The 26,744-nt window shown below is 38.6% G+C and overlaps 1 protein-coding gene, 1 long non-coding RNA gene and 1 other non-coding gene across 7 annotated transcripts; 2 read left to right on the plus strand and 1 right to left on the minus strand.

Moving 5' to 3' along the window:
• On the minus strand, positions 1 to 26,719 carry LOC130167925 (uncharacterized). 4 transcript variants are annotated; one of them, XR_008827342.1, is made up of 4 exons: positions 26,404 to 26,719; positions 5,429 to 5,535; positions 4,014 to 4,134; positions 1 to 3,876 (listed from the first exon to the last, which is right to left on the minus strand). It is a non-coding gene; the product is annotated as an uncharacterized LOC130167925 (long non-coding RNA). The 4 variants fall into 4 exon arrangements; XR_008827343.1 differs by having other exon boundaries at positions 1 to 4,134; XR_008827345.1 differs by having other exon boundaries at positions 1 to 4,138.
• scn2b (sodium channel, voltage-gated, type II, beta) lies at positions 8,004 to 24,258 on the plus strand. 2 transcript variants are annotated; one of them, XM_056374467.1, is made up of 6 exons: positions 8,004 to 8,251; positions 17,094 to 17,254; positions 17,380 to 17,596; positions 18,502 to 18,694; positions 19,339 to 19,406; positions 19,664 to 24,258. In XM_056374467.1, exons 1-5 carry the CDS (start codon positions 8,176 to 8,178, stop codon positions 19,346 to 19,348), a joined length of 657 nt encoding a protein of 218 aa, XP_056230442.1. In that variant the 5' UTR covers positions 8,004 to 8,175; the 3' UTR covers positions 19,349 to 19,406; positions 19,664 to 24,258. The 2 variants fall into 2 exon arrangements, with proteins under 2 accessions (XP_056230442.1, XP_056230443.1); XM_056374468.1 differs by lacking the exons at positions 19,339 to 19,406; positions 19,664 to 24,258 and having other exon boundaries at positions 18,502 to 18,698.
• trnat-agu (transfer RNA threonine (anticodon AGU)) lies at positions 10,986 to 11,059 on the plus strand. Its single transcript has one exon. It is a non-coding gene; the product is annotated as a tRNA-Thr (tRNA).
• Positions 26,720 to 26,744: the final 25 nt, after the last annotated feature.

A 26,744-nucleotide genomic window follows, 5' to 3' on the forward strand; every position in this document is an offset into this window, starting at 1 on the left:
TTAAACGAATGGAGCACAAACGGTGACCTGCATATTTGATTAGAGCCGCTACTATCCCGTGCTTGAAGAGAAGAGAAGAGAAGGGAAGGGAAGGGAAGAGAAGAGAAGCTGTTAATAAGAGAGGGATACAGCCATAAGAGAAGTTATCAAACAGGAAGGAACAGGAAGAATGAAAGTAGCTACTGGGATTTCATGTGAGATTTTAGGTACTTGTTCTGCCACTGTCAGACTCAGACATGGTTTGGTGTAAGGATTTCCTTGGTTTCATATTGTACATGGTGTGGGAAGATATTATCATCCCTCCGCTTTGTTTCCACACCTGCGCAGGATCTGATGATAGCCTCAGTGTAATCCGTAGTGCTTTCCTTACATATTTTACAGTAAATTACTGTTTTCACAGATATGTTACTAAATCAATATTGAAATCTCAGGCAGAATACCTTAGATTAGCTCCTATTACTGACTTAAAGATATCACACACAATGACTTTTTTTTTATTTTTTTTATTGCAATGCAGACTCTTGTTGAACCAATTAAAACATTTAGAGTCTCATGTGACCAAACACCAGATGCCAATACTTTGCTTTCCTGTCGAGTTACCCCATTTCCTAAACAAATCCCACTTGTTTAACAAGGTTTAGTTCTTTAAATCTGTCACAGACTGAAAGTCACAGGCGTTTAAGCCTAGTGATGTCTCAGCACATAACACAGACCTGATATGAATAAAAAGCCAGGATTATGTGGGTTTACTGTAAGGACATAGGCTACATAAATTATAAGTAGTGTGACGAGCCCAGGTCTGATCACAAGTATGTGAAGTACTTAAATAAAACTGACGAGACACAGGAAGGTCATGGTCACAACAAAACCTGCAACAAAATGACATAAAAATCATGCAAAGTACAATGATTAGAATTTGATTTTATTTGCTACTTAACTGTAACCTGTTATAACTAAACTGTTAAATGGCTAAAAAGTTATTCTTCTGGTGCTTTGGGTAACAGTTACCAAACTGTTTCAGGTGCCTTACAGCTCTGTAGTGCTAGATTGGAATAGGGTTTAAGATTTGAATCTAAGGAAATGTGAGGCAGAAGCAATCAGATTTGAGTCCTGGGTAGCAGAGATACATGTCATGTGGCTGAATGTAAACAAAATTCAAAGAGTAAAAACTGGAAAGTCAGATTGTTTTCCAGAATTGTGGATGGGAATCTGGAGATTTTGGTGGAAAAAACAAAACATAAATGAGAATTACCACAATAACTACAATAGGAAATCATGACATTGTAACTGAGTTCTTCACAATCTTAGCGTGAGTTAGCTAAATTAGCATGAGCCAAGATGCCTCCCTCTCCTCTCTGTCTCTTAGCTCAGTCTTTGGCTATACCGATGGCTGAGTAGACCACCATGGCCTGTGTGTGTGTGTGTGTGTGTGTGTGTGTGTGTGTGTGTGTGTGTGTGTGTGTGTGTGTGTGTGTGTGTGTGTGTGTGTGTGTTTATCAATATGCTGTGTTGATGCGGTCATATTGCATAATTGTATTGTACCTTTGTGTCTTGGATTTATAGCTGTGTGTTATGTTACAGCCAGGGGTATGGAGTTGCTGTGTCACTGCAGGCCCTCTACACAGACAGAATAATCACCATAAACTGGTCCCACTGGGCCCATGAATAAATTAAGACTTTGTGGTGGTGTTTTATTTCACTTAAAAGGCCTCTGCAGCCACGCCCAGGCAGGACGCTGCCACAGCTCAGCAGTTAACCGCAATTTGAACTCAGGGAGACGCAAAGTCAATAAATCAGCGGCATCTTCTGTGACGGAGAGTGTCAGCTGTACTTCTTGTCACCTTGACAGATGAATGACACGTCTCCTTGTTATCCCATTGAAGATCTATACTTTTATCATTTCTCTACCTCTGTCTTATCCCCTTTACCTCTGTTCTCATTTGTCTTTATTTCTGTCTCTTGCACCGTGTCTCACTTGTACACTTGGCTCTAATGAATTCTTTCTTCCTGTACTTTTTGTAACTTTTGTCTATTCAACTGTCTTTTCTTTTAGCTTACTTTCACGTCCTTCCTCCTTCCTATTTTTCTTTGTCTCTTGCTTTTCTTCTTGGTGTTTTGTCTTCAAATCCTTCTGGTTATCTGAGGACATGGCACAGCATCATGTCTCAGGCCACTGGAGGACTTTTAGAAGTCAACAAGAGAGACGCTGTCATGGTCTCCCGGGTTCCTGCACACGCACACACACACACACACACACATACGCATGCACACACACACACACACACACACACACACACACACACACACACACACACACCAGTGTTAAGTTCTCCAATTCCCCTCAAAGAGCTTCACTCCCACAAGGCAAGATGCCACAGAGAGAAAAACAAAGAGATGGAATATTTTCTCCCTATCCTCCCCTTTCCTTATATTTCTCTCCTCCTCTCGCTGTAGTCTTCAGCACTTCTCTGCAGTGCAGTACAAACATGAGTGATCAAAGAGTCTGGGGTGTCAGAAGCGAGGGACAAGACGGACGTGTGTGGAAGACATGATGAGAAAGGGAGGCAGGAGAACAGAGCTGTCAATCAAACTTCCTATCAAACTCAGTGGAGCTTGTGTCCCAGTGGCACGTCAGCGGACTTCTGAGCTTACTTGGAGGACCATCAGTGTACTATCATACCTGCACCTTTGTTGTCACTCCTGGGCTTCCGTACGTCTATATTCAGGGGACTGACAGAAATGTGTGGAAATAATCTTTGTGCAAGATTTCTGTATGTCTGTATGTCTGTGCTTTGTCCAGAAAAAATATACACTTTAAATAAAAAAAATTATACTTTTGATCAAAATTCTGATTGAAAAAAAACCCGTCATATTAATAATTGATGATGATAATAATAATTAATAATGTTAAAGGAAAAGTTCCTCAATTTTCTCCTTTTCTCACTGGATAATAGTATGGAGAACTGAAACAATGACATACACCAGGTCTCCTCAAATAGCCTACAGTTGACTTTCCACATCTATTTGTGTTTGTTATCACGAGAAAATGCCTTTAAGTCTCCTCTAATGTGACCAGTTTAAAGTGTAATGAAAAGTACATTCATTAGGGAAAACTACCCCAGACCAAATTTAATTCCATCATTAACTAACTCACTGTGTAAAAAGAGCATTTTATCTTTGGCTTGAATGCTGATGCTGATGCTTAATAAGCTGAGGAAAACTTGTAGGGTAAGTTTGTTCAGAAAGAAGTCAAATTAATAATGTTTAAATTATGACAGTTTTATTCCAAAGCATGGCTGTGTGAACCATGGAGTCACAGCACCCTCTTCTGGATCCAGTGAGAAAAACATCTACAGTTGTACTTTTCAGGCTGTTTTATGTTCTCTGTGTGTTTTCTGCATTTTTGCGGATATTCACCTACATATATACAAAGGAATCATGAAGGAACCGTGTTTTATTTACCTTTACTGAAGATTAAATGTATTGTAATCACCATGTCAGATTTTTAAATAATTAAGACCAACATACTCATGGTTAAACTATCATAGCTCATTTTACTTGTGTTGCATACAAGGTACAAAATAAATAAAAAGTACTTGATTTAATGCTAATCTAAACTATGTACTTTTCTGTCTATTTATAATATAGTCAACCAACTATCCATGACTTTCTCACTCTTCGGCATTGCTCTTCTTTCTCATCCTCTCAACTCCTCAGGCCGCAGAGAAGAAAGCTCTGTGGGATTAGTGATGAAATCTCAACATCTGTGAGTGAGCAGTCCCAAAATTTTATCTGCCCTGATTCAGGGTGTAACTGAACAGGAAAATCTTCAGCACGACGATTGCATGTGACTGCGTGCTGTCCTAATAACACTGACTACACAAGGGCAGAAAAAAAAGAATAATTATTACAAAGCACTTTGAAACTAGCAATGGATTATAGCTGTGTCTTTTATTTAATGTGCAGAGAGGTGGGTTTTGAGTTAAAAGAATAGACAGTGTGCCATGGCTTACCTCTCATATACTTACTACAGACAAAATCAGGTCCTGGATTGGCTGCAGAACATCGTCCATGATTGGTCCAGTGGAGATGGAGGCCAGAATGACCCTTCTCATTTTCCCCAGATTAGATTGTCTAGCTCCACAAAGACCAAAATTAATAGCAATTTAGGTGCTTCTGTGTGAACTTGTAAAATCAAACTTTTCCAGTTTTAAGTTTTTTAAACTGTAAATAATATTGGTGATAAACTAGGGCTAGGTTTTGTGATACTTTTATACTATTAATTGTGATTTTTCAAAAAGACATGATGGGGTACTGGCAATTAGTGTTCAAGGTTAACATCACAATAAATATACCCATGTACATTTTATCTGTACAGCCCTGCAGGCAGACTACTAACAGGAGTAAAAAGGGGCAGCTGTGCCTGGCTTCCATTATTTATACTATGGAGTGGGTTTTTCTCCAGTGTAGTTCAGATAATACATTTATTATTGACAATTGAACCACCCCAACTCATATGTATATCTGGAGAATTTTACGAACTGACATGGATTAACTGAAACCTTCATTACAGTAAAAAGTTATAAAATATGTAATACAGACGGCTGCAAAGAACCAGTGTGTAAGATTTAGGGGGATCTATTGGCAGAAATTGAATAGAATATTAGCATAATATGAACTCACTTGAAAATAGTTTAAATGAGCCCTTCATATTTACACCTGGAGCAGGTCCTCTTCCATGGAGACTACCATGTTGAACCGTCATTTTTTTTACAGTAGCCCAGAATGGACAAACTAAATACTGACTCTAGGGAAGGGCTTGTCTTTTTATGTCACTGTCAAGGCCACTGTACGTTCTCCTACACACTTGGAAAGGGAGGGGTCAGGGGACGGGTATTCAGTTGGTTGTAATCTGTAAACTCACCACTAAAGCCTACAGACTGGCCCTTTAAATTTGCTAATCAGTGGATTTACCTGATTGGAAATGGTTGATTGACTATGATGGAATGCTGATGTGAATATTTCTGGCATATGCCATTATCACAGGTTTAAAGTGTTATGCAATTTATTATCCTGGCTCATACAGTAGTGGCTGTCAGAGATAACTGTCTTAAGGAGTCAGCTCACCAAAATCATAAATATATATTTTTTCTCATATATCTTTAGAAGATAAAAACCTCAAACCACTACAATAAAAAATCTGCTGATGAATCTAAATAATTTCTGAATCCTGGAAAGGAGACAAACTATTGGTATACCAATTAAAACTATTTGCAAAATAAAACACTGACCTAAAGTGTTTTCAATGAGATATTGAATTATGATTTTAAATTGTGCTCTAACTTGTGCTGTTTTTTACAGGCAGAGCCTGTTTGCCCACCACTATATCTGAGACCTTAAGAGTCTATTATCTTAACAGACCTCTTACCTCTGATTGTCTGTATAAAATCAGCAACAGTCAGCAGGATGCACTCTTATACAACATCCCTGCTGCCTAGCAACAAAGGAGCACTCTTTATAGTACATTTCTTCTCACTGCAGAAAGACAGGGGAGACAGAGACAGAGAGAAAGAGAACAATTATTGTGTTATTTTATTGATTTGCTTTACTCTAATAGCCAAAAGTTAGTTGTATTTTTATTTCTCATGTCAGTGGTTCAATTTTCAATTTCATTGGTTAGGTTGGTGTTGTAGAATAAGTGCTGGCAAAGGCTCTCTACACTGAGTGGTGAAATTCATCACCATGGAGAGTGACACAGTCATAAGATACATTCAACACCATGGACAGTGACAGTGGCAGCCCTGCCAACCAGGCTAAAAGAAACATTTGTTTTTCCACAGCGTGGTACCAACTCTACTCCACTCTCCTTGCTTTGGGTACCAGCTAATTCTTTTTCTACCGCAGATAGTACCCCCTCAATGCAGCGTCGTTACTATAGTGATGATGCACAAAGTTACTGTGACATCATCATTTGCCCAACGGTAAACCAAAAAAGGCAAGTAGAGTTGGGTCGAGTTGAGCCAGTACCAGACAGTGGAAAAAAATGTACTATTATTTTACAAAACAGTGCCATCCAACACTTATAACCATATACCATAAACACTCTGCTCACAGTAGAGTTTCATACAGACTTAAAATAAGAGGATTGATATGAGATTTTTGCCGATAATGTAGACACAGTAACTGTTGTAAGAAGTTTTTATTGTTTCTACTCTACCAGATTTATCCTTAACATTTCAAATTATATTAAAAAAGACTAAATAAGCCACTACTAGAAGCTCCAAAAGATTATTACAAACCACCACACAAAATGATTTGAAGAAAGAATGCATGCAAAATTTACTTTATGACCTGAGGCACTGTCCAAAATGAAAAGGATTCACTGACTAGGGAACCTGAATGTGTGCATTTCATGGCAATAATATGTTACTATTTTTGTGCAGCATTACACAGAACTCGATACCATTTGTTGCAGGGTCATTGGATTAGAGTAGGTATTTTTGTTCTTGTGTCCACCCTCTGTCTAAATGCATGTTTAAGCTAGTGGATGACCTGCCAGTAGATGGTCTACAACACTGCTGTGACAGTAATTTGAAAGCTCTTTCTCACTGTGGTCAGCAATGTTGTTATGCTAACCACATGGCTGGCAACCAGCCCACCCTCCCCCTCCACTTCCTCTCTGCTCTAAATGACTTAATGTTTTCAAACCACTCTCCATCCCAAGTCCCTCTTGCCGCTTACATTTCCTCTCTTCCTGTCTTGGCATTTTCTCTAATTCTCCTCTCCTCATTCCATTATCCTTACATCACCCACTTTTCTGAAAGCTGAGATTACCAGTCTGCTCAGAGGAATTATTGAGTCTTCTCCTCTGCCTCTATCCTCTACCCTCTTTGCCTCCACTAAGTAACAAGTGAAAAGGGGGATGAAAAGGTAATACATGTGACAACCAGTTAGTGTTTGCCTCTTTTATTTCCCAGTATCCTCTTCTCCTTCCTCCCTCCCAGGAAGGATGGATGGGGGAATGGATTAAAGGAGGGAGTTTGGGATGGTCTGTTTAATTTTTTGTTTGGCTGCATGGCAGTCTGGTTTCTCCAAGTAAGGTCTCCTCACCCATACACGTGTTGTACTTACCCAAAACGTATGCTTACTTTGGTGTTGTTACTTTTTATTTTTAATCAGAAAGGTAAATCTTATTTGGTTTTGATTCATGAAAATTCCGACATACAACAGTTATTGCTCACACGAGATCCTTTATTGATATGAATATGCCTGTCATCTTGATTTACGTGTATATATACAAAAGTGACACATTAAAGTAAAAACGACTATTAAATGCCTTTGTTTGGTCACCACAAGTCTCCAGAAAAGCATCAGTAGTCTTTGGCATTGACTCAATAGTGCTCTGGAGCTCTAATGGAAGGAAGGACATGTAGGGTATCTGAAGTACTGTATATTCTGTCATTTAGTGCTGTGATGATAGTAGCGGAGAATGCTGTGTAACACATCTCTCCAAAATTTTACATAGATGTTCAGTTTGCTTAAGATTTGTCATGGTCACAGTCACCTCCATGACACACAGAGATAAACTCATAAATCAGCTGTGGCAATGTATTTTAGCTTATTGCTGATATCAGTATCAATGTATATATTAACCACTAATAAAAAGAAATTGCAGTGCAGAACTGTAAAACTAGGTTTAAAGTAATTTATAAACTGAATGACATCCACCAGAGCATTGTGATCCTCGTAGCCTATTTTGTATGGAAGATAACAGTAGACTACATTTGATGTTTTTCCATTCAACTTTTCACTTTTACACCCATTTTATCTATTCCTGTTTTAATCTTATTCATTGCTCTTTAGTATACTTTAGTATACTCATCTACTATCCCTATAAGTCATTTGTTTACACCTTATCTGTGAGGGAGACAGCCTCCCTCTTATTGGAGTGCCCCCCCCCCCCTGCCCTCCCTTCTCAATCGCAAACAAAACCGACAACCACAAGATCAACCGCCATAAGGCTAAAGACACTGCCAGCCATGTCCTGCCTCTAAAACAAAAATACAGGGTTTTATTAGCATTTTAACGCATTCACTAAGAGCAGACCTGCTTCTCTTTTTCTATATATATATATTTTTTCTAGAGATAACAAGAAAAAAAACAGAAGGAGAGAAAATGTCTTCCCCCGCGCAGGAGAGGAGCTGTGGCGTTCAGCTGCTGAGCGCGGTGCTGCTGCTGCTCTCGCTCTCCGGTAAGAAACAAAAACAGTCATCGAAGCGATGATGCTCTGTTACATTGATACGCGGATCAACAGCTCGATTGGATGATAGCCCTCGCACACTGCTCCACTCTTAGGCATTCTCCTGTCATTTATGAGACTCGATATATATATATATATATATATATATATATATGTGTGTGTGTGTGTGTGTGTGTGTGTGTGTGTGTGTGTGTGACAGAGAGGAAGAGAGAGGAGGCGGTAATGGGTGTAATGTGAGATGATTTCGGTTAATTGTTAGTAGGCTGTTCCCGCATTTAGCCAATTTGATCAGACCGTGCATTAAAACAAGACGGTTGTGGCCGTCTTCCAAGACTTTTAGCAAAGCTGATTTGTGATCAGTTGTGTTAGTTCTGTAAGGTCTTATTTTCCTCATACGTCTCTGTTTAGCTTGTGTTGACAGCTAAATGAGCGCCCTGTTGTATCACAACCTTTAAACAGCGTTATGATGCACTACATAAAAATAAATATTGGCTTCGGCTGCAAACAGAACCATAGTGTACTCTGGGGCTCTGTGACTCCGTGTTGTGAGAGATGGATAGAAATAGGCCGGTAATAAGGTGCTAACAATGTGCTGCAGATATTTATAGGCCATGTATTCAGTAACAGGCTTATAAACCTACATATGTGGTCACCTGTAATAGGTCTATGGATTTCTACATGAACGCATGAAACAGAGAGCAGATGTGAACAGGTTGATATCCAGCCCACACTGGTTCATGATAATTCACAGATCAAAACACGCTTCCACAGTGTGACCCACATCTGATCAAACCCACAGCATCATTGCACAAATTCAGATGGGCCTTACTATAAAACCAGTGCTCTCCAGCCGATTTACAAACAAAGGCCAACCAGCAGTGTGCATAATTGAATAATAAATAATTAAATGCTACAGTAAAGCCACTTCCTGTCAATTTCAAAACTGTAACATGTATGTGCAACAAAAAACTCATAAAACTCAACAAGAATGAAATCTTCCTGGTATTTTGATAAGGGAAATTAGTAAGTGATCATTTCTTGTGCAGAGACCGACACCACCGCCTGATGCCAACTTACTGACGAAATAATAGTAGCACACTAGTTTGGGAAACTGAGTTTAATGAAGGTAAGTCGTCAAATTAACTTAACGATTTTATTGTGGGGTTTTGTCCTTCTTCACTGGGTGTCATATCCCAGCCAAGGTGAGATTATCAGCCTGAGCAGGAAAGATAATGTTGGCTAGAGTCATCATGCTGGGAGAGAGATCATTCAGTGGTTGAACCAGAGGGTTAGTAGTTAGGGAGTGAAAGGTATGGCAGGGGCAGAGGAGTGGGATCATTTCATTATCTTTGATGGTTTTAGCATCTGAATTTTTATTTACAGTTATTATGTAATTTACACCACAAGGCGATCATTGAAGACTACATTTTCAAGCATGTAAAAATAAAGGAGAAAAAATATCAGGCATATTTTGGGAGATTTAATTTTCATCCAATTTCATTGTCCCTTCAAAGCCATAGCTTACTGAATTTTGGGTTGAGTGAGACTGTGAGGAAATACTTGGCCCAGCTTGATACCACGCAAGCTAATGGAGTTGGGGAAATAGAGTTGAAATTTGTCTCCAATTGGTCCTTTTGTCTTCTTGTCTCATTGAATGTTGCAGTTCATTGGTTGGGTAATTATATAGGAGTGCTCACACAAGTGTATTTTTAGATGGTGTCAGCACCCTTGGCTTCTTCACCTATGCCAACTGAAAATAGATACCCAAAAGTTTACTGTTGCTGGGAAGATGGTTGCCCCTTTCTTTCTCTTTTCAACACAATGTAGCCTTTGCTAAATTAAAAATTAAAGATTACTACATTCCTCTTCAATTCGTATTTGTTAGCTGCGTTATTATCCAAATTAAAGAATATTACATAAAATACATTTTAAAAAAAATACATCTTTCATAGGCATCATCACTTTGAGGTATCAAAAACAAAATCTTGTTACATTCTCAAATATCTGGACCCATTAGTCGACTGTAACTTTCTTTAATTTTAAATGTATATATATTCATATGTATTAAAAGTTTAGACTGTTATATGCCCCTATGCTTCATGTCTGGACAAAAGATGTGGATCCAGACCCTGAGCTCTAAGGTCAACTAACTAAGGTCAGTAAAAGCAGCACTGCACACGTGGGAGCAAGGACAAAAGTTTCTGCCACTCACAAGGCAGCATTTTATAGACTCATTTCCATTAAACACACACACACTAACACTCCTTTCTGGGCATTTAAATCAGAGGAGAAAGCACTCAGTCACTCAGTTATGCAGTTTGATAGTAATTATGGTTACATTTTTTCTGTTGTGGGTTGTCTATCAGAAGAGCACTAACTGTAGCAAAGTGTGGCAGGGTAGTATTCCAATGGACTATGTGGTTATATTCCTTCTGCCCATTAGTATTATAACTTTCCTTTGCAACCACACGGTTGCAGTTACCACAGAGAGGCACTAGAGGGCAGCAGCACACTTAGAAGAGAGGGCATGTAAGCCCAGTGCTAAATGCACTGGCATGGACCTCAAACAAGCCAAAGTGCAAACTTTGCATGTGCGCACTGCATTGCCACAGTTCAGTCAAAACTTTAATGTAACAACTACATTTGTTTTTTCTAATGTTCCAAACAGTTGACTTTGGACTCTAGCCAGCAGAAAGATATATCTGTGAAGTGGGAGCCAACCACCGGCGCTGTGGCTTAGTTGGTTAAAGCGCCTGTCTAGTAAACAGGAGATCCTGGGTTCGAATCCCAGCAGTGCCTTTTCTCCATAGAAGTACACTTCCCACGGTGTCAACATGCCATTCAGAAGAAGTGTAGTTTTATCTTGAAAACATTAATCCTAGCCTATGATTTAATACTCCTTTAATAAGAGTAACATTCTTAAGATACCCTCCTCAACAGTTGAGAAACTAGCATTGTAAGACATATAGTTTAAAGAAATGTAGCAAATCCTTGGTTGTTAATAAAAGAAGTAAGTTACAGTTAATTTCATGCCAATTCCAAATGTAAAAAGGTTTATATGGGTATATATAAAGCTATATATTATCTAACAATAAACCTTTTAAATTAAATTTTCTTTTGCACTTTTCACCTGCATTCCTGTATTGAACTATCACTATTTCACTTTTTTCCCCCTGCAGTCCCACTATATTATAGTATATTCACCTCTCTAGTACAGAATTATAAACTTCAGTAATTTTTCTAATGTGTTAAAAACTGAATTTGTGAAACAAATCACTTAAGAGAGAAAATGAGCAAAAAAGGAAAGCTGCTGATGTTTCCTTGTTTTTTAGATGTCAATGGAACCAGGTTTTCTCTTCAGATTCCCATTCAGGAGATATAAATTGAAGTGAAATTTGGTGAACAATGAATTGAAACTTAACTGATGTTCATTGACATTGAGTTTACTCTGCTGATAATGTTTAACACTACCACCATCAAAACTAGAGGCCTTAGTGTACCTTTATGTCCATCTGTGTACGTCTGATTCCAGATGTAGATTCAACTCAAACGCTGTAGGTGCTTCTTGAAGGTTTAAAATGTACTGTATGTTAAAGCAGCCAGACTTTGTGACTCTGCTATAAGTAGACCAACTGTCGATAATGCATAAGAGTGAAAGACTGGAGGGGAGAGGAGGACAGGGAACGCAAAGTTCCTTTCAACTCTAACTCAGTCTGGTCAATACTTTCCTTGTTTGGTATTTTCAGTATTGATCATAAATGAGATTTTAAAAGGAGTACGGGCTTGTGCAGTTATTATGCCTGTAACATAGCATGGTGAAATAAGGTCAGTATGCTGGATAATGCATCCCTGTCTCCCACATGTAGCGGTGTTCACTCAACACTAATATTGCAGTAACATATCGATAACAAACAAAGATTCTGCAGGCTCACATAGTACTGTTTGTGTTTATAACTTTATCCCTATCCCAGTCTAGTCATTACATAATCAGAGAAAAGCTTTTTCCATCCCACAGGATTCCTGCAACTCCTCCATGAATCCCTGACAGATGTTATATTTTTGTAGGGAGCTGTATTGATTTCTGACTGCCCCCGCTTCTGGCACCTGAGGGTAGCGTGGTGCAGTGTGCAGAATGCAGTGCTACTTTCTCCAAAGCAGGGGGCAGTAGAGCTGAGCCCAACAGAACACAACTGAATCACAACTAAACAATTCCAGAACTGCAAGAATTTAAAAGACAGCATACAGGGGTCAACATATCAGCCACAAAAAAATAGATTTGTGCGGTAAAGCTGCAAATATAAAACTAATGATTCACGTTTGCGCCAGTCTTCTTCTGGTGTTAAGAGGCAAAAGCAAAAACAATGCTCTGTGCTGCTTGAGCAATACTTCTTGCTCTCTTTCCTCCCATTTGCATTCGAATTTGTGGACAGCTGCCAAAATACCAAATGGACAATTGGAATTTGTCAGCTGTTATACTTGGCATCACAGCGGTGAAGTTGAAGCGAAGTGAGTTACAAACAATGCGTTGTCTCTCTCTAAACTAACAAACCTCCAACACACATCATTTTTTTACCTGTGGCATAGAAAACCAAACATCCAGCTCTTCTTCATCAGACTCTGTCCCCCTGACTGCAGCCTGGCACTTAAAAAAATTCAACAAGCAATCTGAGAGCACATCTGGTGTTATGGCCTAACTCCTTGTGGTGCAATCATCATTAAGCTAACGACTCTGGGGACACATGACATTTACAAGTGCTCCCAGTTAGAGTGGGTTGTACTGTAGAGGCAGGTTCTGAAGGAGGTAAAGCAGCAGCCACCATTTAGTGTTGCTCAGCACTCTATAGATAGGACAAAAAAACAAACTTATCAAGCAGGAGGTTACCCATTTGATAACCCTGAACTGTCAACCCACTCAAGACCAGCATTTATGCCATCAAACCACTCAGGACCTGTAACTATCATACCTTAAATACAGTAAGAATCATCTTCATCACCAGAACATGCAAGTGGTGGTGCTTTTAGGGCTTGTATTCAGTCCTAGTAAATTATCGTTTTGGAACCTCCTCTAAATACTTGGCTGCAGCCCTTTGTGCCCTTAAAGCAGCTTTAAATCACTTTCAGAAGAAACCTTCAAAGAATGCTGTCAGTGATTTTGTCAAATTGGTCTTCAGGTCTCTGACTCAGGTATCCATATACTGTTTATTGCCTCCCTTTTTTTTTTTTAAATACAAATTGGAACATTATATTTTTTTACCTCATAGTTGTAATGATTGGCAGTACCATCTGGTACCAGTGAGGCAGGCAAATAGGCTTTACCCTTGTTACACCAGCTCTTTTAAATTAAAACTGATAGGATTACATGTATATGTAAAGCCTAATGAAAATGTGGTCATGCGGAGTAGGAAAAGAGGAATGGGGAGGGCAGGGAAGGATGATGTAACAGACCTACCTACGTTTTGCCTTTTTTTTCTGCATTGACCTTGTGAGAGAAGCGAACAATGGAGGAAAAAAGAAGGACGTAAGAGAGAATTGCATGGAGTGCTGAAAAGCGTAGATGGGGAGAGACAGAAAAACTGTAATATAGAGGGTAGTAGAGGGGTCAGACAGAAGAGGTACTAGGAAAGAGGCGTGAGAGGTAGCAAGAGAGGTGGACAAAGATGGGAGAGGAAAGAGGGAGGGGCAGAGAGAGGGAGGAGTCGCATGAGGCTGCTTCACTGCAGTATTTCATCTGTTAGCAAGTCTCTGTCTCTCTCCGTCTCTGCATCTGCCTCTCTTTCTCACCATCCACAGGACTGCTGAGTCAGCAGGACCTGTATCAAACTGTTTTTCACATCGTATATCTCTGTACGACTTACAGAAGCAAAGGCACATATGTGTATAGAGCGTGTGTGTGTTTGTGGCTGGGACAGTGGTGTCAGCTTGAAAGTGTCAGTGTTAGCTATATGTACAGATAGGTCAGTATGCAGGGATGACATTGACATAGCACAGCTAGCATGCTTAGCTCACTGCTGACAGTACACACCTTGTGGGATTACATGTATGAATTTGCATGTGTGTGTTTATTTGAGAGTGAGAGAGCAAGAAACAGGTGCTTCGCTGCATCACAAGACACCTGCCTGTGGTGAACTGTGTGCATGGAAAATTTGGTGCGTTTGTGTGTGTGTGTGTGTGTGTGTGTGTGTGTGTGTGTGTGTGTGTGTGTGTGTGTGTAAATTATACATATGGACGGTGGGTGGGGATGGGGATGTAGCAAGTGCGTGTGTGTGTGTGTGTGTGTGTGTGTGTGTGTGTGTGTGTGTGTGTGTGTGTGTCTGTGTGTGTTTGTGTGTGTGTGGTGCAGAGAGGCAGGCCTGTGGAGTGGTGCAGCAGCAGTGGGAAGGGAGCCAGAAACACCCGACTGCAGAGGAGAGAATGGTGCAGAGTCCCATCACACACATACACACACACACACACACACACAAACACACACACACACACACACACACACACACACACACACACACACACTGAGAGAGAGGAAGAGATTCTGTCTGGGGAGTGTAAACCCATGCGGAGACATAATGCTAGAGGGGAGGAGGAAACTAAACAATACTTTTATTTAATTTCAAGTTATATCAAGACGTATGCTTTTGACTTTCATTTTGGAATGTTAAACTCAAGATGTTTCCTAAAGTGGCTTAGTGGAGAGGTCTATGCACTTTTCTAACAGAGTCTCTAGGTACTATTGTACAAAACCTATCATGATGATGAGATTCTCTTCCAGTGTTCCAGATATACTATCCTGCCATGCTGACAACTTAATCAACTGCAGAGATTGTAATTACTTTGAATACACTTTACACAATAAGTTAAACATATTCCTTCAATTGATAAAAACATGCTTTTAAAAATCACATTCCCACAACACATAAGTGACACTCACTAACTGCACTTAATTCAACTGCTTCCGGGCCAAATTTCATTCATGCCAGATCACAGCGCCAAAAATCATCATGCCCCAGTTTCATCAAAGTTTCATCAAAATCATATCCATGATAACTGAAATGTTACATTTGACTGCCATCAGTCTGTTATATTTAACTGTTTTTTAGGACACAGTTTTGATGATTTAAGCAACACATACACAAAAATACTACAATGAAAATATGGCATCAATTTCATCTGAGTCTGAGAGTTTAAGGATCTCTTCTTCTAAGTTTTTGCTGTTGCTTAGCCAACATTAGCATTAACAGCTGTTTTCTTTCCAGTCTAGCAGAAATGTTGCAAGTTCAGCTTCAAACTTCATTCCTTTACCCAACAAGAGCTGTCTCCAGTGGGGGAAATAAACCCTCTGGTTTTGCTTCTATTTCTATCACTGTTTTTCTTCTACTGAAGTTAGCATGCTAACAAGCCCAGTTGGCCTGTCTCATCACTTTCCGATACTGAGTCACTGTAGAGTTTAAGCCTTTGCGCTGCTTAGAGGGTGTATTATAACCTCTTGTCTTCTAGATGCAACGATGGCCAAAGCTCCTGCAAATAAACAGTTGTAAACAGCTGTTAATGCTAACGTTGGCTATGTAGCAATAGTAAAACTTACAAATAGCTCCATTAAACCTGCTTACAATGATACAGTGAAAAACAATGAATCATGGCCACCACTACACTGATTATCCATATTATTCCATACATGGGCTTTGACATATTTTTGACATATCCTTAATTTATATAATTCATGCCACATACATAATTTGGCATAATTACAACATAACCCAATTCAAGGTGAAAAATACAATTCAATCGCTACCTGCTACATTTCAATGTAAAAAAAAAACAACTTTAAAACTGAAATCCCTGTGTTGGATGTCACATTTTCAAGCAGCATCACATAACTAGACAGAAATTATGTTTAAGCTCCCAGCCAAAATAGTGTTGTTCTTGTGAAAACTTGTGTAAAAGCCTGTTCTTTCTCTTGACAGCCATTGCTTGGAAAATGCAATATGCAAATCCATTTATGAAATATAGGCTCTTGCTGTAGATTTTAATAGATTAAACAAACAACACTACTTTCTGCTTGCTATGTTTTGAACAGACAGTACACGGCAGGAATGTTGCTTGATCTACAGCCACCTTGCAGGACTTGCCACATTTAAATGTGTTCTGTGAGTTGAAGAATTCACATCAAATGACTGTCAGCCTAAAAGACAGCACTCTCCAGATGTGTGGAGAGTGCAGAAGAACAGTCAGCAGTTTCATGGAGAAACACATCCCCATTAGAGTACGTATTGGCAAGTTTAAACTGCTGAGGAACTGCACATTTTACTTCTTTTCTTAACGTTGTTTTGCAGTATGTGCAGTTAAACACAAAGCTCTAAAATATCCTAGTTTTGGGTATTTAATCAGAAACCTATAGATGAAGCTAAATGAGGTACTACACTATACAACACATCGGCGGTGTGAACTTCATTTGCTCTACACAACTTTGACTACAGTCACAAATCGAACGTCCCTGGACTCACACTGACTAATTCAAAAGACAATTTCTACTTTCCATTGACTTTACCTAGAGACTAGTGATTTTACTTTTGGCATGGAGCATCTCCCCATACCTAAACTTGTGCAAGGAATTTCCTTTTCGGTATTTAGATTTATCTTCTTTTATATGTCTTAAACAATTACATTAATAAACACAATCTACCAATCTGTTATTGAGATCCATCATTTTCTGATGTAAAAATACGCATCAGTAATGGTCTTAGTCATGGCAAATATTTTGTCAAATTTGTTTCAGTCTTTACCACTGAGATATTTTATTGTTGTTGCTGCTTATTACCATTGTTGTTGTTTTTATTTATAGGTTGTTCAAGCATGGATGTGATCGTGGTCAATTCCATTAATGCACTGAATGGAACAACTGTCAAAATCCCCTGCACATTCACTTCCTGCTACAGGATGGATACTACCAAATTTTCCATGAACTGGACCTACCAAGAATCAATCAACGATACAGAGGAGATGGTAAAATGACTAGTCTTTGCATAATTAAAAACCCCAAAAACTTGGGGCACCTACATTTTAAATCTCTAAGCCAGTTATAAACTCTCTCTCTCTCTCTCTCTCTCTCTCTCTTTCTCACTCCATAGTTTATGACATACTATAAGAAAAAAGGGATGGTGCCTCTGCGTTCAGACCGGTTTGGAGAGCGTGTCATGTTTGCTGGGAACCTGGATAAGAATGATCTGTCAATCACCCTATCAGACGTCCAGGTGGAGGATGTGGGAATTTACAACTGCTATGTGAGAAACCCCCCAGACCGCATCCAGGGACATGGCGTCATACAGCTCAATGTTGTCACTGAACGTAAGATACTAACCCTAACTTCTGAAGATACAAAACTGTAATAGTCTATAAATCCTAACCCTTTCCTTAAAGATACACTTACTGTTTTAATTGGGCAACTCAACACTAATCCAGACATGCATTTTTGAGGTAGAGTGCTAGTGAGAAATATGTAGCATTGGATGTCTAGTCTTGGGTGAATATTGACTCACTGTGTCACTTATTTTATTCCCTCTTTCACAGACTTTATTTATGTGATGACCTTTTGAGCAGAACATTCATTGGCTGTTACATTAAGCATCTTCTGGGTCTAAATCAAGCATTTATAATATTTGTGGCTCATGAATAATTTCCAAACTTGCACCAACATATCGCTAAAAGACAAATTGTTAGGCAAGATTAGCTGTTTATGCTGCAGTATAAGTCGATAGAAGCTACAAATGGACAAAATGAATAACATAACATTTAAAGACTGAAAAGAACTGAACCCAAAATATGGACTTATTAAAGACATTTACTCTAAATATGACATACTGTATGAGCTGTCAACAGGGACGTGAAAATTAGCATCATTTGATTGTGTTTTGGAGTGCACCGATCTCTCTTGGCCACCGTACATTAAGGATAAATGCTATACAATAATTCTAACATACTCTGTGTGTTTCCTGAAGCACGATGACCTCGTGGTGATGAGTCAGCTCTTTACTTATTAATGACCAACAAGAGGTAGAACTTAGTCCCTCAGCATCTCTCTCTCCAACGCATGCACACAGTCGCATACACACACTCACGCATATGACACAGGCTAACTCAGCAGCACTTTCTTTCTTTCCACTCTGTTTAATCAGCCCAGTAGAGCTTTCAGCCAGCACTGCACTTGTCTCCATCCTTTGTCTAAAAAATATTTAACCCGCTCCTCTCCTCAGTTCCCCCTCCGAGGGATTCAACTATAGCAGTTGCGATTGGGGCATCAGTGGGCGGAGCATTGGCACTGCTGATCCTTTCCATGGTGGTAGTGAAATGTCTTCGTCGACACCGGAAACAGGAGCTGATTTCGGAAGAGAAGATGGAGGAGGAGGGAAAACTGGAGGCTGAGGGTGTTGCAGAGGAGGGAACCAAGTAAGAAATCTCACCATAAAATCTTTAATCAATCAATCAGTACTCAATCAGAAATCGTCAGTAGGACCAGGGTCAATAAGTAGCAATTGATATGCAACTTTTGTTTCAGTGGCACAAGCAAATTATCAATGGTACACCCAATTAGTATGCAGCTGCTGGTCTAGTGGCATATGCCATTTATAAGCAAAATGTCATTTTAGTTCTGGCAGATACCACTAGTGTATACTGATTTTTACTGCCATATTCCACTGGTGATTATGATATGCCATCACTGTGTTGCAGTTACAAAAAAATCTTACTAACATATGCCACTGCTGATTTAATTTAAGCCTATCTGCTGCATGCCACTCAAACAACATGTCAGTGATGGCCCACTGACAGATACTACTTCTACATTAAACAATTTAAAGAAAAAGATGTGTTATAGTGCAAGTTTTATTGACTGAAGTCCTGCTATATACAACAGTTTCTGTCCACAATATTATTTGCACAAAAGAAAAACCACACAGCTCAGACATTACTATGACTGAAGCACCTTCCTTCTCTTCTATAATTGAATTACAAAACTACGCAAAACTTCTCTCTATTGACTGAAAGCTAACCTGTTGTCATGATGTTGGGCATCTCTTCTTGTATATTTATAGACAACCATAGCTGGGAATTGTGATTGATCCAGGAGAATGTGGAGCTCTCACCCCCAACACCTCCTCTGGTAAATACATGCTCATGTCTACCAGTCTTGACTGTTGTTGTTGACTGCCATGAACACCATGTCTATCATAGAGCTTAGCAAAGTACCAGTCGAAGTCAAACATAAAGGACAGGAAATTGGTGTATTTGCAAGTTGCATGTTACACTAGGAATAGCAGAAAAATGGTAATCTTCTCTCTGTATGTATGCCAAATGTGCGTGCATGGGTGCAGAAGGGCATCTATCAAGCATTTTACTAGTTTCTCTGTTTTCTTTCAGACGTGTACCCCCCTCCCGAAGATCTATCGTAAACACTGCTTGAATCATTGTCCACTGATACTTCCATCTCCTCTGCATGTGTGTGTGTGCCGTAGCACACAAGTGTGCTGCTTCGTGTGTATGTGTGTGTAGCGTGCGTACTGAATGTGTCTATGTGTGCGTGCCTAATTCCGTATGTCTGTGTGAGATCTTGTGTGTCTCTTTCCATGAAATAAAGCAGGGAACACTTTCTGCAGCTTAACCACTAACCGCATATTAGTTTTTCATAGCAACAAGTCAATATCAAGCATAAGCATTAGAGGTCTCATGATAAGCGATGGCATTTTCATAGCACACTATAGGCTAGGGCTGGGCGGTATGATCTTAAACATATACCATGGTATATTTTGAATATGGAATGGCAACAATACCACAGCATCCCAACCTCTAATTTTAGCTCTCAAACTTTAATAGCAATTCAGTCCAGGGCTTTGGGACTGTTTATTGCCTCAAGTCCATTATTAACCGACTATTTAAACTTAACAGTGGTTATAGAGGCAGAGCTTCATAGCTGATAGAAGTTAAAAGCTTATCACACTGCAGAGCAGATGTTGTTGTTGTGTGTATCTGTTGTGTGATGGGATGCCGTCTGCTCCACTGTCTCACAACAGCTGCAGTCCAGCTTTGGGATTTTGTTTTGGGTGAAGTGTTTTGGTTTAACATACTGTGAATCCATTGCCTTAATGCCATGTTTCCCTGGGTACCATGTCTTAACATAGCTGCAGACATAATGCATGTGTGGTGTCCTTCCACATGTGCTTTTGCGAAATTATGTCTACATGTCTAAATGGTGTCAACTTCAAACATTCCTTAAAGGCATGGAGGTTTTTATAGCAAAAACAGTTGCCCTGCATAATGACTTGTTACAATAGGAAAAGCACAGATACTGCTAATCACATAAATGCTGGCTCTGTTTTATTCAAGTGTCCCATTAAGTCAATGACACTAGCTGTGTCCGAAATCACTGCCTATTTAGTATATAGTGCACTATATTCAGCCTTCACCATTTTCTTTGTATGTGTAAAATGTAGTCACTATATAGTGCCCCCAAAAAAATCCCACAATGGAACAAAAAAGTAGTGACAATACATTGTCTTATTTTGAAAAAGTGAAATTTATAGTCCAATAACATTAGTTTTTGGAAACACAAAATTTATTTTCATTCAAGTTTCTTAAATTTCTAAGTGTAGAATGAACAATTATATGAATGAATGAGAGAGCCGGTGTGACATTGAGTCAGCATGCACAATACCAGGACCCTGAACTTGAAGCAGCTAAATGGAGTTCAGCCATTAATCATTTTATTATTTACACCTGTGCTTTTTCTTCTGTGATAAGTCAGAAAGTCTTCTGTGCAAAGGGCAGCTGATGTTATCCAATTATCTCTTGGTCTTGCCTGTGTCTTTTATTTGTTTTTTTTTATTCATTCACTTTTAGTTAACAATCAAAAGTGTTTTTTTAGTGTAAAAGTTGTATGCTTGCTCTAAAAATAAGGGCAACTGCATTGGTTATAATGTGGTGAGTTGTAGAGATGCTTTCAGAGCACTTCATGTGACCTTATATTTATTTAATTCAGAACAAACAGCATAGCCAAATATATATACATATATATATATATATATATATATATATGTATTGTTGTCATTATAGGTTATACCATCCACCCCTATACTGGGTACTTGATCATCCAGCCTGGCCTTGTACAAAGGTTTGACATGTTAGTGAACCTGATACAGAGGTTGCAGTAGCAGGCACAGATTTCAGTTCAGTCTAGCAAGGGTTACAATTAGTCTTCATTCTTTAAGAGCATACAATACTTGCAATATTTGTAACTGCAATACATCGTACTACCATTTGCACATACTGCATAGGAAAAACAGTGACAGTGTTGAGCTTTCCTCTCAGAATATTTCCCTACAATACAAATAAAGCGGGAACTGGAGGACTATGAGGTTCAAGATAAAATGAGGTGAATTATTGTTGACTACATGAGTCAAAAACATATCAAAGACAATTTAAAGTGAAAATCTCACATTGCACCCACAATCATATAAGTCATGTTCATGTTAGCCTGTATTTATAATTATAGAGATAGAATTAAATAAAGGCTGCCTAAACAGAGACCTACACAGACAACAGTAGCACAACAACAACAGTAACCTTTACCATGACCCATATCACACACAGATAAGAGCCAAGTCCCACTAAAGACTAATTTAGGAAGTAATACTAAACAATGATCATAATTAAAATATAAGATGTTTATATTTATGACTGACAGAGAAGAGCTTATTGATGAATGTTTGGTTTGGTTAGTGTCTCCCTATAAATTGTAGTTGTTGTATCCACCTAACAAGTAGAATATGTTATTTTGGTTAAATGATGCCTGTACAATGTAATATAGTGCCATGAATTCATGTCAAACAATGCATATCAAAAAGAAAAATGTAATTAAAGAAAGTGAGAAAAATCTGTTCTGTTAGTTTTCCCAAAAAACCACAGTAATGTCAGTCAGCATGTTTAAGATGGTGTCATTTTTTATTAAATATTATGATACCTGATTTTCATTTTTAATTTAATTTTGATACATGCATATATATATATTTTGCTTGTGTATATCATTTATAGCGTGTCAGAGGTATTTGGTTGCAATTTGATATAATTAATTTGTCTCTTGTTAACTATCAATAAACAACTAAATCTTATATATTTCATATCATGAAAAAACATCCATACAAGCTCTTAAAATCTAAATCTTTTTACTCGTATTTCAACCAGAGTCCAGTTGGAACCAGAGATTTTTATGCATTTTAAAGCCATGGCACCTAGATACAATACACTTTTTTGTGTCTATTTTAAAGCAGATTAACATGTTAAACGTTGTAAGGATACAGGTTTTAAACCTTATATCCTAGCTCTTTCTCCAAAGTAATGCCTTTACCTCAACAGTGGTGTTTATAACTGTAGATATTGTTTTGCACATTAACACATTGACACCTAAATATAATCATAATGGAGAGCATGTAAATATAAAGGAAATGGAGAACACATATAAAGCTAACCTTATCAAGATGGTATATTGGAATGTGTGGCTGTCTTAACAGAAATATGTCATGGGATTGTATGGTTAAATGGGAAATGTATCAGTAGCTTACTTATTTGATCATTTATTTGGTTGGAGCACCTTGAATGTTACAAAATATATATATTCTCTTTAAAAAAACACTGAATCACTATTTAATGTCACTTTTACATGTTATAGCATGTGAGCTTTGTTAATCTCTGAATGTCCTATGATGTTTTAACTACAACAGGCCAGCTGTGTCTGTGCTACCTGTGATGTGTCATGCTGGTTAGCTGTGTCATCAAGCTATTGGAGGGTGGATAGTGCTTCCATATCTGGTGGCTGGGGCATTGCTGATTTTTGACATCGTTATAAAAAAAAACTGTGTACAGGTCTGTGTTTAGGCCTTTTAATGGTTTTTGTCATTTATGATTTTATAATCTATGTTTTCCAAAACTAAATGTGATGTATTGTGTGATTTCCTGACATATCAAAAGTGCATCTTTTGCATCAAAATAATATAAAATTCACAATTACGTGTTGCTCTGTAATGATCGATAAAGCTAGTGGTAATTTAAAGGAGCTATTTGTTAGTTTTGCTATTGCTACATAACTAACGTTAGCATTACCAGCTGTTTACTTCCCAGGTTTGCCGAGAGGTTCAGACATCATTGCATTTACAATACAAGAGGTTATAGTATGCCCTCTGAGCACTACTTCTTCAGGGCAGCCGTGACATTACGGTGATTTGGTTTCGAAACATTAAGACCGGGCCTAGCTGGTTAGCATGGTATATTCAATAGAAGAAAGGATGTGATAGAATAGAAGCAAAAAAAAGGATTGCTTTTCACTGCTGGAGACAACGCTTAGTGTGTTAAGGAAAGAAATTTGATGCAGAACTTGCAATGTTTCTTCTAGCCTGATAAGTAAACAGCTGTTAATGCTAACGTTAGCTATGTAACAATAGCAAAACTTACAAATACTCCTTTGAAACTATCATGCTGTGAAGAACAAAAATAAAGTGGCAGTTTATTGACATTTACAGAGTTGTTTGGTTGGGAGAGCCTTAATTCTGTCACATTTCCTGAGACACTGCTGTCTGTGTGTGATCATGCATGTTTAAGTTGCAGGGTTTGGGTGATAGACCCATAAGGTGATGACACGTAAACATTTGGGACAAATTTGCTTTGCAGTTTTTACCAGGAAGGTTTTGTTGTTAACATGAAGTCATACACACTACTGTATATATTATCTAGTCTGTTTGTCATTCAGAGGCAATTAAACAAAGAAAAACATTAATATCATGTTCTAGACAGATTTATCGGTGTACATCACTGTTTCCCACCTCTGGCTATGAAATTTGCCCTGAATAGTTGCTCTTGTATCACTTTAAATGTTAGTGGACACCAAACTAATGCTTGCACTGTGCTGCCTCTGAAAAAGCAGCTGCCATTACATTATGTATTTTAAATAAAGATGATTTAGGAAAATATCTGTTTGTCTGTACTTTCTTTTTTTTTTTTATCAAACCATCAAGGGGCTGGAGCCATTCCCAGATCAGATTGGTCACAAAGCAGGGAACACCACTGCACACCACCAGTCTATCACTGGACTGACAAATATTGGAAAGGCAGTTTGGAGTTCTCACTTTACCTATTGTAATGCCTTTGCACTGTAAGAGAAAACTGACAAAGAGATGGATAGATGTGCAAACTCAAGACCCGAGCAATTCCCTAATGGGCCCAGTCAGCATGTGGATTCGAACTCTTCACACCACAACCTCTTGTGAGGTGACCCTGCTAACAACTACACCACTGTGCCTCCTTACTTTATTATAGCTTCCTCATATCTTTCACCTCCTATGGCGTTTAATTTAGTTTAACAAAATGTCCTCTGGTGCATCATGTAAGACCAACCATTGCGTCTCCTCAGTGGCAGTACCACATATTTTGCTTTACTCTAACAGAATGTCATATTGCCAACATAGTGTATCATAGAGTATCAGAATTTTGGCTGTACATGTGCTTTATCTTTGACTACAACAAGTCAAGTATTGCATGTATGTGAGCAGTAAGCAGTCTCAAACCCATTAAGCCTGGTTGCTGATCTCATCAGGGAGGACAACCTGGAGCTGCTCCACTGAGAATCAGTCAGAGGTGACTTTGGGAATGTAGAGTATGTATATTCAGCTTTTGCAGCCAAACAGGATTCATTTTGGTTCTGAACTATAGCCCAGACCAAAAACAACCCTGCATTAAAACAATGCAATGGCTGTGATGGTGGGGGTGAATTGTTTTAATAATAATGAGATAATGCAATACAACCCAGAGGGGTCAGTTTGAGTAATTAATCCATGAGTTTCATAATTCTGTTAAATAGGATTTTAGAACTCTACAAGAGTTGTAAATAGCTGAAAATAATTTTAGCTTTTATTGCAACAATTGCAAGGTCAACAGTAGGAAAACAATGTTCACATTACAAACCAGTCTTTCACGTGCTTGCACATGTTTGACCGCCAGTGGTGCACCGATCCAGATGACAGTGCAATGTGTTGCAGTTACAGTTGAGTCTGGTTCAACTTTTTTCCAGATGGCCCTGCATTTTTTTTCCCAGAGCCCAGTGGCCTTATTCAAATATATGTGTTTTCTTTTTTTTTTTTACGCAATGCTGTTGTCTAAATATGGCATAAGAAATTTTGATTGATAATCACTCTAGCTTATAACCAATGTATATTGCTTAAAACAACATAGGTACTACAGGAAAATAGGCCACTGCACAGAATGTCAATGAGGCACAAAGTGAGAAAATAAATGTTATCCATCTATTTTTTTTGGCAAAACTGTTTCAAGTAAATAAATAGTGGGAATTAGGCATCTTTAAAAATTAAAATTGTAGCCCGAGATTTCATAGTTTTCATTGCATATTCAAGGAACAATTATGGAAGTAATTATTTAACATCCATTTTCAAAAATCACAATAAAAACACTTAACAATTAAATTGCAAAGTGTGCAGTTAATGATGGAAGTAGTATGACATATTTCATTCACTTAAATACATAATATTGTATCAGATTAAAAGATTAAATTAACGTTTCTTGTGAATATATAAGCCAGTGAAACACATAGTAAAACAATACTTAGAAGAAGAAGAAGAAGAAGAAGAAGCAGAAGAAGAAGAAGAAAGACATTGTAACATTGTGTCTGTGCACACACTCACACACCCCACAGACCTTGCAGTCTTTTTTAACATTTTAGTTAGTTAAACCATTTCCACACCCAGCCAACGTCTTCCCAAAGTTATGCCAACATCATGCAAAACATCGCCAATTTTAAAACACCCTCCTAACACCCAACTTCAAATCTGCACAACAATGCAAAATATGAAGCTGCAAGCATCCAAATCTCACCACCACCAAGAGAGCATGTTCTGCACTGGTTTCATTACATATCAGCACTGGAGTCTGGTACTTACAACTCTAACTTCCAAAGCGTGTGTGTGTGTGTGTGTGTGTGTGTGTGTGTGTGTGTGTGTGTGTGTGTGTGTGTGTTGTGTGTGTGTGTGTGTGTGTGTGTGTGTGTGTGTGTGTGTGTATCGGTATGTACTGCAGACCAGCTCTTAACTTTAGACAGGACTCACCTTTTGATGGTCACTGTTCCCCACTGACAGATGGATGGACGGACAGACATTAAAACAACAGGAGCACAAACCGCAGGGACAAAATAGATTGGAAGGACGCAAGGACAAGAAGAACAAGAACAGAACAGAAGAACAACAAGCACATGCATGCAACATTTAAAAGCAACAAAAAGAAGGTAAAATGAAAATGGGTACTGGAGAAACTAGTAAAGACAGATTGACCCGCCCAGATGAAGAAAAAGAGGAAGGCAAGATGAAAAGAGAGGTAGGCAGAGGCCCACCCCACTTGTCCTCCTTCACTCAGGATGCTTTCTGAAATCTGCTCACTCACCGGCTGGTGC

The sequence above is a fragment of the Seriola aureovittata genome, chromosome 4, assembly GCF_021018895.1.
Source record: "Seriola aureovittata isolate HTS-2021-v1 ecotype China chromosome 4, ASM2101889v1, whole genome shotgun sequence".
Taxonomy (NCBI): Eukaryota; Metazoa; Chordata; class Actinopteri; order Carangiformes; family Carangidae; genus Seriola; species Seriola aureovittata.

Bases quoted from the DNA above. Each gene is read 5' to 3' on its own strand.
- scn2b (XM_056374467.1), top strand. From the start codon at position 8,176: ATGTCTTCCCCCGCGCAGGAGAGGAGCTGTGGCGTTCAGCTGCTGAGC. The intron at 8,252-17,093 runs GTAAGAAACAAA...TTTTATTTATAG, and splicing joins GCTGCTGCTCTCGCTCTCCG to GTTGTTCAAGCATGGATGTG. The intron at 17,597-18,501 runs GTAAGATACTAA...TCCTCTCCTCAG, and splicing joins GCTCAATGTTGTCACTGAAC to TTCCCCCTCCGAGGGATTCA.